The sequence below is a fragment of the Mytilus galloprovincialis genome, chromosome 5 (assembly GCF_965363235.1).
Source record: "Mytilus galloprovincialis chromosome 5, xbMytGall1.hap1.1, whole genome shotgun sequence".
Lineage (NCBI taxonomy): Eukaryota > Metazoa > Mollusca > Bivalvia > Mytilida > Mytilidae > Mytilus > Mytilus galloprovincialis.
Window position 1 is genome coordinate 42,506,651 of NC_134842.1, and position 12,210 is coordinate 42,518,860.

At 31.3% G+C, this 12,210-nt stretch overlaps 1 protein-coding gene across 4 annotated transcripts in view; it reads right to left on the reverse strand.

Moving 5' to 3' along the window:
• Positions 1-732: 732 nt before the first annotated feature.
• LOC143075848 (fibroblast growth factor receptor 2-like) overlaps positions 733-12,210 on the reverse strand; it is a 47,565-nt gene continuing 36,087 nt past the window's right edge. For all 4 annotated transcript variants that reach the window (XM_076251428.1, XM_076251426.1, XM_076251427.1 and 1 more), the window contains 4 exons: positions 11,975-12,138; positions 8,381-8,493; positions 2,629-2,739; positions 733-1,356 (listed from right to left, as the gene is read on the reverse strand). In XM_076251428.1, coding sequence (XP_076107543.1) covers positions 1,211-1,356; positions 2,629-2,739; positions 8,381-8,493; positions 11,975-12,138 — 534 coding nt within the window. In that variant the 3' untranslated portion in view covers positions 733-1,210. The remainder of the gene's footprint in view (positions 1,357-2,628; positions 2,740-8,380; positions 8,494-11,974; positions 12,139-12,210) is intronic.

The following is a 12,210-nucleotide window of genomic DNA, read 5'->3' on the forward strand; positions in this document are numbered from 1 at the left end:
AATTCCATTGTCAAACTTTTGAAGAAGAAAATAAAAACAATAAAAAAACTTCGGGCTTTGGAAAAGTTTTCTGATTTTGTTCTACATGCCTTTAGTTTGTATAATATCAAACATCGTCACAGCAAATAGGTATTTCGTCAATTTCGGTAAATGATAGAGCGAGAATATAAATTTATTTGTGAAAATTGCCACTGTGTGAAATTAAGTTCCTACAATTACAGACAGGCAAATTTTCTTTGTCTTGTTTTACTTTTTAGTTGATGATAAAATTGAAAATGGAAATGGGGAATATGTCAAAGAGACAAGAACCCGACCAAATATGTTAAAGGATGGCTTCTTAAAGTCAAGTGGCAAATAAATATGCATATATTAAGGACGTGAACATGCCACTTCTTCATTTACCAAGACCTAATTCTGATTTTTTGAAAAGAACATTTAAATATTCTGGTCTTATTACCTGGAATAATTTACCAAATAATATTAAAGAAATAGACAATTTAGATACATTTATGACCAACTGTTCAAACTATTTTCTAACTGAACAGAATAAAGATGCATGAAACTAATGTATTTCTTTTTCTTCTTCTACTGAATGCATATGTGCTTATTTAACTGTATTATGTATTTTATATTGTATGTATTTTTGTACGTTTTTTATTTGTATTGATAGTTTTTGAAGATTAACATGTAATTGTTAAATGTTTTACCTTCATTAAATAAAGAATTTTATTATTATTATGTAAACAATCGCCATATTGCTTTGTGACGTATTGGAATTTCCACAACAATATATATATTTTCGAATAACAGCCACTTTAACTCGCTTTGTAACTACGATGTACACCTTATCTACTAATATATATAAATAACGTCACATAATCTGTATATCTGTGTGGACCTAATCTACCATGTACCTATCTGATCATGTGACATGAATATTAATACACAAATTCTTGTTCAAATGTATAATTCCATAATATTTAAATAAACACAATTTCTTTTATGGTTGTGAAAATATTGAAGTTTCAAATATTAAACTCATGCAACACACATTATTTACATTTACCACAATTGATATTCTTTACAAAACAAAATCGAATAATACTGCATTCTTTTATACTAAATAAAATATCTGATATATAGATTCACTTACGTTTGCATGCAGTTTATTCACATTCGAGAGATATTTTCCTTTTCGTGTTTCAACACATCATCTCATTGTCAACTCATTGTCAACATTGATGTAAACAATCGCCATATTGCTTTGTGACGTATTGGAATTTCCACAATAATATATATATATATTTCGATTCACAGCCACTTTAACTCGCTTTGTAACTAGGATGTACACCTTATCTGCCAATATATTTAAATGACGTCACATAATCTGTATATCTGTGTGCACCTTATCTACTATCGTGCCTATCTTATCACGTGACATGAATATTAATACACAAATTCTTGTTCAGATGTTAGATTCCATAATATTTAAATAAACACAATTTCTTTTATGGTTGTGAAAATATTGAAATTTCAAATATTAAATTCATGCAACACACATTATTTATATTTACCACAATTGATATTCTTTATAAAACAAAATCGAATAATACTGCATTCTTTTATACTAAATAAAATATCTGATATATAGATTCACTTACGTTTGCATGCATTTTATTCACATTCGAGAGATATTTTCCTTTTCGTGTTTCAACACATCATCTCATTGTCAACTCATTGTCAACATTGATGTAAACAATCGCCATATTGCTTTGTGACGTATTGGAATTTCCACAATAATATATATATATATATTTCGATTCACAACCACTTTAACTCGCTTTGTAACTACGATGTACACCTTATCTACCAATATATTTAAATGACGTCACATAATCTGTATATCTGTGTGCATCTTATCTACTATATGTATGATAACTTTTTAATTTACAGTAATTTTTGGGCCGAATAAGGGCCTTATTGCTCCTACTCCTTTGATTGGTTAAGTTCCAATGATGGTTATTTTCTTGTATGCAATCAAATGTTATGTTAAATTTTTTCTATAGTACTGGACAGGATAAAACTTTACTCATGCCAAGTATATCTTTATTTGTAACAAAGATAAATTCTGCACATTTTTTCTAAAAGTGCAAATTTAACAAAGACTATGGGCGAGTTGTTGTCGCTTTGACACATTCCCCATTTCCTTTTTCAATTTTAATAGGGAAAAATCAATGGTGGTATTACACCTAGAGCAAATCTGACATGTGTGGGTAATCTTCTTTCTATGAAACTACTGAGAAACATTTAACCATACTTGACCATAATAATTAATATGTTTTTTCTTTAAAAAATGTATCAGATGACCCCACCTTCCAACCCTCATGGCCCACATGAATAAAAATGGAACATAGGGGTAAAATGCAGATTTTTGTATATATCTCTGAAACTAAACCATTTGGAGCAAATCAGACAGGGGGCAGTTGATGGTTTTCTCAGGGCATGGGTCCTGTGTAATTTCGAGGAGAAGATTTTTTAAAAGTTAACGGACATTTAATATGGACGACAGACAACAAGTGCTGCCCATTGGACCAAGATCGTTTTTAACCCTTAAAGTACACCACTTACCATTTTGTGTACAACATCCCAGGAAATTAATAATATTTTCATGGCATCCTATTAATTTCATCACTTCCATTTCTTGCATTAAATCTGTCAATTCTCTATCGGTTGCATCCTCTAAAATATTTAAATAATATTGACAATTATTAATCGATAAAACCATTGGTCACATTCAAAGAATACTGTGGATTCATTCATTTTCATGGATTGCTTAAAACTTGCATAATCGTGGATATTTGATTTTGTAATTTTTCCAATCTCTGTATTCAAAGCCTATTCAAAATATGTTATTCAATGAACATTTGAATTCAATGTTCACCTGTACCCACGAAAATTGGTATCAAACTAATGTTAATGAATCAAAAGTAATTTGTCCCAACCCAGGACTATATGTCCCCATTCAAAAACATTGATCAGGAACCCTCCCCTTGCAGTGGCATAGCTTGCATGTATGCTCAGATGCTCAAGCATCCACATCATTTTGACAAAACAAAAATAAAAAAAACAGCAGTTTAAATCGGAAGTATCAAAATGTAACAAGGCTGAGGATATGAGGATAACATCCAATCATTTTCGAAGCAGTATGCCTGGTCTTTCATTTAGGATAATTTAGTTTGATACATGAATCGCAGAATAGTGTTTCAAGTTAACTTTTCTTCGTATAAATAGTCTATGTCATCAGCTAAGGCAAGCGGAGAGGACTGATACGCAGACCCGTGGACATGTTTCATCTGAAATTGAACCTAGTGGAGGGATGGCTTCTCATTTGACTATAGTAACTAACAACTAAAACACCATATCCTGATATCGTTTCTTGCGATATTGTAAACGACGTGATAAAACAAATCAATTTGTAATAGATCGTGATAAGTCCTAGGCTTATGAATTCCTGTTTCTATTTAGGTTCAAATACTAATTTTATTTTTATTCAGTAAAGAACAAAGATCCAATATTCCCCGCCATGCACATTACATGTCATATTTTATCTATCAAAGGCCAAGGAACAAGGGAATAACTAAAAAAAACTTTTATTTCTTTTTCTTTTTTAATATCTAACCAGATGCTCCGCAGGGCGCAGCTTTATACGACCGCAGAGGTTGAACCCTGAATGGTTGGGGAAAGTATGGACACAACATTCAAGCTGGATTCAGCTCTAAATTTGGATTGTGATTAAATAGTTGACACAGCATAGGTTGGTGACACAGAATGAATGTGGTCTAATGAACTTAAAAAAAAAAATCGCTATGCTGTTGAATATTAATCCTCTCAAAAAAATGTTTGAAGAAATTTTCTTTTTATTTATGAAATATGAAATGAGAAAAATTGACCCCCCCCCCCAATTTTGTTTTCACATCCCCCTTTTCCTTATTCCAAAACTGATCTTAATTCAAATTTCTAATGGAGTTTGCAACAATAACTGCTCATTTAAATACATCATAAAATATTAAAATGTAAAAAAAGTGCTTTTTATCACTGAATGGTAAAGATTGTTTTAATTTATCAGTTGGTAGTAAAAGTGAAAATACATTGTATATTGTATAAAACAATGATTTAAGTTGATTAAACTACTATTCTGGACAAAGAAAGATAACTCAAATTTTCAAAGAATATTGAAAATATCTTGCTATTGCACAAATATCTATTCTGGACAAAGAAAGATAACTCCAAATAACTGAAAATTGATTGCTATTTCACAATATTGTGCAATAAGATATTTCTTGCTATTGCGCAATACTGTCAATTGAAGATTTCTTGCTATTGAACCATACTGTGCAATTGAAAATTTCTTGCTATTGCACAATACTGTACAATTGAAGATTTCTTGCTATTGCTGAATACTGTTCAATTGAAAATTTCTTGCTATTGCACAATACTTAATATAATAATTTTGAATCCTGTTTGGACCAACTTGAAAACTGGGCCCATAATCAAAAATCTAAGTACATGTTTAGATTCAGCATATCAAAGAAGCCCAAGAATTTAATTTTTGTTAAAATCAAACTTAGTTTAATTTTGGACCCTTTGGACCTTAATGAAGACCAATTTGAAAACGGGACCAAAAATTAAGAATCTACATACACAGTTAGATTCAGCATATCAAAGAACCCCAATTATTTAATTTTTGATGAAATCAAACAAAGTTTAATTTTGAACCCTTCGGGCCCCTTATTCCTAAACTGTTAGGACCAAAACTCCAAAAATCAATACCAACCTTCCTTTTGTGGTCATACACCTTGTGTTGAAATTTTATAGATATCTATTCACTTATACTAAAGTTATTGTGCGAAAACCAAGAATAATGCTTATTTGGGCCCTTTTTTGGCCCCTAATTCCTAAACTGTTGGAACCAAAACTCCCAAAATCAATCCCAACCTTTCTTTTGTGGTCATAAACCTTGTGTCAACATTTCATAGGTTTCTATTAACTTAAACTAAAGTTATAGTGCGAAAACCAAGAAAATGCTTATTTAGGCCCTTTTTGGCCCCTAATTCCTAAAATGTTGGGACCAAAACTCCCAAAATCAATCCCAACCTTCCTTTTGTGGTCATAAACCTTGTGTTAAAATTTCATAGATTTCTTTTCACTTTTACTAAAGTTAGAGTGCGAAAACTAAAAGTATTCGGACGACGACGACGACGACGACGACGACGACGCCGACGCCAACGTGATAGCAATATACGACGAAAATTTTTTCAAAATTTGCGGTCGTATAAAAAGAAATAAAAGCTTCACAGCAAATGAAATGGGATTTCCATTACAATTTATATTTCAAAGGGACATTACTAGTTAAAAATATTTGATTACGAATTATTTTCAAAATTGTCAAAGACATTGCTTATGATATGAGTTTCACTTAATCTGACATGAATTGTACACATGAGAGTGCTAACAATACCGGACGATCGGACGCCCGGTATTTTTATGTCTCCTGCATGCGTTTAGCTCAGTAATAAAAAATCAAAGGTTGTAGATTCAAATTCCTGGAAAGAGAAGTCACTTCAGTTCCTATACTCAGAAGTTCCTAAATTATACAGAAGTGCCGCTGTAATGGAGTCCGTTTAAACGGTTTTTGATATGTCAAATAGAAGATTGGGGGGGAAACTTTACATCAAATATTTATGAATTGAATGATGGTAGTTTCAAGAAAACAATAAAATTTGGTTAAAAATATAAATATATGAATTGGTGGGTATTTTGAATTTAAACAAAAATCTAACTAGTGTCGGATTCTGGGGGAGTACATGTGCTTAAATAAAAAATATTTTCTGCACAAAAAGGTCCAAAACATTTTTCGGCTCGCTCGACTCGGCAAAACATCCACATCATTTCAACCCTGGCTACACCACTGCCTTGGATCCCCAATAGAACAAGCAGAGCTTGCATTGCTCACAAGTTTGTTTTTTTGCTTAAATCTTTCATCAATGACTGTTTTTGCTTTTCAATTTATATTTAATAATAAGAGGCTTACAAATGCCAATACAATGTTCATTGTATCTGTCATATTTTCATTAAAAGCAAATAAATGCATTTTACCCATTTGTTCCATTTTAACCATAGTGTCTTTGTTTCTTGAAGTACAAGGAAATAAAATACAAATTTATACTAAATTCATTTGCGAAGATTTATATAGTTAAAAAAAAAATAAAACAACTTGTGTAATTTTCCTTAAAGGTCAATAACTCCGTAACGGGTCAATTGACAATTTTTGTCATAAAAAACATTTTTGAAGATGTTACTTTGCTGAACATTTTTTGCTGTTTACAGTTTATCTTTATCTTTAATTAATTTCATACAAAAACTAAAAAAAATCCTTAAAATAACCAATTTAGTGGCAGGAACCCAACAATGGCAGCCATGTTTGTCGATGGATCAAAACTTCGGATACAATTTATAAGCAAGATACCAGATCATTAAGGAAATTTTTTTTTGTTAAAGTTTGAAATCTTTGGCCCAGTAGTTTCAGAGAAGGTTTTTTGAAATAGTTAACAACAGATGATGATGGAGGCCAAGTCATTAGTGATAACATAAGCTCAAATGGTTATAGCTAACAAGAATGTGTCCCCAGTACATGAATAGCCCATCCACACTATTATTTTCTATGTTCAGTGGACCTTGAAAATGGGGGAAAATTTCTAGTTTGGCATAAAAATTACAAAGATTATAAAATAGAAAACATGAGCCCTAAGTTTCAAGTTGATTGGACTTCAACTTCATCAAAAACTACCTCTACCAAAAACTTTAACCAATCCTTTAACCTGAAGCGGGACAGACAGACGGAAGGACAAACGGACGGAAGAACGAACCAATGGATGGACAGCTGAACAAATGGACAGACAAAAGAACGAATGAATGGACGCACAGAACAGAAAACATAATGCACCAAAATGGGGCATAATAAATGGGACATTAAAATGGGTTTTAATCGATCCTACAAACTATCCATGTTTATGTAATAAGGAGTACTGTCTTTTGGTATGTATAACGAACACATTTACATTTATACCCTGTGTGTTATACATGACTACAAATATTTTCTTAGTTTTTTTTCAGGTCCAAAATTGGACCAAGAAATTTCCAATTGAAGTGAAAAGTAAGGATTTTTTTTGCTCAAACCTTGATTGTTTTTTATGTGTTATAATATTAATATTCTTGATTTGTCATGTTTTATTCAAATAAAATACATTTTATATCTTTGTTGTTACGTTTTTCGTGTAAATTTGTCAATATGTTTTGCAATCCGGAAATTTGCCAATTGTCTTAATATTGAAGACACAATAAAGCTTTTGTTATTGGTTAAATCAGCCTAGAGTTGTGTTCCTTGTTGTCATAACTTATTGTTTTGTATGTGAAGAGTTGAAGAAAAGTGTATGAAAATTGAATAAACAACACTCATTTTGAAAAGATAAACCATATAATATATCAGGTGATCACAAGTCATGTTGGTCAGTCATGTGACATAATATTGTAAAGTGATGATTTATTCTATGAGAAGTTTATTTTTATAAATACCTTTTCACTGATTTGTTTTGACATTCATTAGACCTGGGGTTGAAGTCATAAAACTTTGCTCAGTGCTCGGAGCACAAAAATCTTGCTCAAAACATAAAATCCAGCATTTTGATTGGTTTTTATTTGTTTAAGTACAAAAAACTGACTCAAATATTTATTACTTCAAGGCCTGTTGATTGAGGTGGGATAATCCAGATTAACAGCTAGAATCATCAAACAAAAAATAAAAGTATTGAGATTTTAACAATTCATTACAGCACTAATGACATTAATTGATTTGTAATTATTTTATTGTTTGAATCAGAACATTAATTGGATATTTATAATCTTGTCCTTTATACTCAAACAATTCATCCTTTTAACTGTGATTTTCAAAAAATTATCAAAGTTCAAAGCCCATAATTATAGCAAAAATGAGCCAAGCGGAACAAAACTGAAACTTAACAATTCCTAGTTGTGGAATTAGGGAATGACAGAATGATGGAATGACGGAATGACAGAATTACGGAATGACCGAATTACGGACATGGATAAAACTATATGGCACCGACATCTTTGTTGCGGGCCATATTCGTTGCAGGGCCATAACAATGCAAATTTTTCAATAAAGATAAAAAAGATGGAAAAAATTCAATTCTTATTTCCCAAAATTTTATGCTTGTCTAATAAAAAAAGAAAACCTAAGCATAAATCCAGTTTTCATTAATACTATTTGATTTTTGATCTAAAATATATAAGTAAATTTTACCCTTCAACATCTTGACTGCTATGGCAGTTGTTGGAGCTTTATTTAAACCAACAGTTTCTGCTTTAAAAACTTTACCAAATGCTCCTTCCCCAAGAGGTTCACCAAGTGATAACCTATAACAATAAAAATAAAATAAATTATTTCATCTCATATTCATTTAGATATTGAGATACTGATTGATGTAACCATATATATATAACTAAATAAAATTCTAATAGTTGTACACATTTTCTTAGATATAAGAAGATATGGTATGAGTGCCAATGAGACAACTCTCCATCCAAATGACAATTTATAAAAGTAAACCATTATATGTCAATGTACGGCCTTAACACAGAGCCTTGGCTCACACTGAACAACAAGCTATAAAGGGCCCCAAAATTACTAGAGTAAAACCATTCAAACGGGAAAACCAACGTTCTAATCTATATAAAACCAGAGGCTCTAAAGAGCCTGTGTCGCTCACTTTTGTCTATGTGAATATTCAAGGACATGACAAAATTGTGTTTTGGTGATAACTAAGATTTATGAAAAATGGTTAAATATTGACTATAAAGGGCAATAACTCCTAAAGGGGTCAACTGACCATTTCGGTTATGTTGACTTATTTGTAAAACTTACTTTGCTGAACATTATTGCTGTTTAGTTTATCTCTATCTATTATAATCATGATAATATTCAAGATAATAACCAAAAACAGCAAAATTCAGGGGTAGCAACCCAACAAAAGGTTGTCCGATTCATCTAAAATTTTTAGGGCAGATAGATCTTGACCTGATAAACAATTTCACTCTTGTCAGATTTGTTCTAAATGCTTTGGTTTTTGAGTTATAAACCAAAAGCTGCATTTTACCCCTATGTTCTATATTTAGCCCTGGCGGCCATCTTGGTTGGTTGGCCGGGTCACTGGACACAATTTTTAAACTAGATACCCTAATAATGTTTTGGCCATGTTTGGTTAAATTTGGCTCAGTAGTTTCAGAGGAGAAGATTTTTATAAAAGTTAACGACGATGGATGACGGACGCCAAGTGATGAGAAAAGCTCACTTGGACCTTCGGGCCAGGTGAGCTAAAAACAAGAAACGAGAAACACATATAAATTATATAAACAAACTACAACTACTGTACATCAGATTCCTGACTTAGGACAGGTGCAAACATTTGCAGTGATGGATTAAATGTTTTAATGGGTTAAACCATTTATTACTAATGATTTACAATTTTCAGTGTTTTTGAACAATTTTGTACCGAGACACATGTTTTTTTTTATCTAGTTAATGTGAGAATGTTATATTTGCTCTTTTAAAAAATTACCAGAAAATCAAGTTTCTCACATTGTATTGCATGATCAGGCCTCTACAATAACATTTTTTTCAACTTGTCCAGGAGGACTTTGCATTATAAGTTGATTCAAGGAACAAAAGAAATTTAAAACAATAGAACAGAAGTTAGTTTTATATCTTTTTAAATATTTTTCAAAAATTATTAGTCAAGAGAAACTGAAACTAGTAATGTCACAGAACTTAGGATCTACTTTTTAACAATGCCAAGTCAAATCAGACTTGCATATGAGGCACCGTCTGATAGGCATGTCAATGTAAATTCATTGGATTTGTATCTTGTTTTTATTATAAAGTCGAATTTTTTGTCAGCTTTTTCCAGTTTTATCCATTTCATACAGTAAGTACAGAGTGAGTCATGGATGATATTACGACACTCATTCCAATTTATAATTGACTGGGGAAGATAATTAGGTCCTTTACTGAGGAATTATTTTAACTCTCCGTCTTGAAATATGTTAAGATCTCCTGTTATAACATGGGAAATTGGTCCATAAATGTATTTGGAATTACTGCAATTACATGAAGTAGGTGTATTTTCACTGATATTAAAATCTTTACACAATTGGCTATAATTTAACACAAATTTCCATGTAGATTTCTTGTAAATATAACAAATAAGAGGGAGCTCAGTATTATCAAAATATCCAGGAATTTGTTCTTTAACAGAATGGTTGTTAAAAATACCAGCAATATTTACAAAATCAAAACCTTTATTGACATACTTTATTTTAATAAAATGTTTTTTATGATCTTCAGGACGATCAATTTTAGGAAACAGTTTAGAATAACAATATGCCATTATAATTTGAACAATTTCGTACTTAGGACTGCTATATGAAATTGTGTTGCAATCCTCTAAAATTTTATTTAACTTATTAATCGGTAATGAACAGAGCTTTGTTAACAGATAATGTCTGCTGTTGTTTTTTGAAATAGAAATTAGGTCCGAAATATTGGTGTGATTGGTCCGAAATTTTCTTTGATTGTGATTTTTTCTACGACCATGAGAATGTTTTTTTTTCGAACAGTTTTAGAAACAATATCCAAAATGTTAACAGTATCAGTTCTTGATATTTTTTAATCTAATTTAATTCAATTATTTTCCGTGATTGTACAAACTTTGAATGAGATTCACCAGGCTGCTTATTTACTTCTTCCAAAGGTTGAACTGCTAAATATTTGATAAGATGACTGTGCTTCTTAAGGTGTTGATAAATGATACTTTTGAATTTATTGGGTTATTTTCTTGAGTGCGTTTAGATAAATATCGACCAGTTTAACCTACGTACTGAATACCGCATCCTGGTTTGTTTCATGTGAGTAAATAAATAAGACTGTTTGTTTTTCAAGTTATATCAGTTTCAAATTTTAAAGAAAATGAGCGACCATTAAGTGTGGACCTTACCGTATTGTTGGTGGAAAGACAGGGACATGTTACTCATTTTTTGGCATGACACTTATCGATAGAAGGGTAACCACGATTTTTATTTTTAAAAATGTTAGCGATGGTAGTATTTTTAGATAGGCGATTTTGAAGATTGAGACGTGTAATTACCCTTTGAACGAGTTAAGTATTTAATATTTTTCCATTTCTAAGCTTCCTATTTGTTTTTTGTTTGTGAATTATATTAGAAAGGAGCAAAGACTGGTGTCCAGAATATGAACCAGCATACAATGAATTAAGTTATGAAAAAATGATAAATCTGTTCAGCTAAAGATGTCAAACGCTATCTGTATTAATTACCCAAAAAAGATAGGGTATATCAGGGTAGCGACTGACGTCTGACTAAATATTCTCGCTCGGACACACACTCCATAATCTAGTATATTATAAGAGCATATAAACCTGTTAAATTAAATTAATATTGATATAGCTTTTACTTGTCTGACCTTTTTATCCTCCAGTACAAGACAATCAGACAAGTGTTATTGTTGAGCCCTAATGATTCCAGTATATATATGAGAAAATGTTAAACCTTGGAAAAAAAGAGTTTTTGGAAAAACTTCTTGTTATATTTCATACTACAGTGGTTACAATATCTATTGAATTCATCTGAAAATTGATACAACCAATCAAATATCAGGTCATTATACAGCTTTTAACCAAAGAAACAATCTGGATGTCAGAAACAGTGAGCAATGCTATTTGTGGGTCGACAGATATAAGTTAAAATGTTGTCATGAGTCAATATATATGTCTTTACAGTATGATAACTTTCATGGAATGGTCAATGTTATGCTTTAACTTACTGTTGCCGTCTAAATTCCCAGTGTTTGTCCAGAGGGAGATCATACTCTGACATCATGGTCAAATCAGATGACAAGCGTCTTCTTGGACCAGGTTCAATTCTGATTGAGGGTAAAACAAATGGTTGTGTACCATCATAAGATTTGTATGGATGGTAATTCTCATTCTGGAATTGATGCAAAACATTCTGATATGAAATTAAAATGTATACCTGTTTCAAATTTGTGTGCAAATCCAT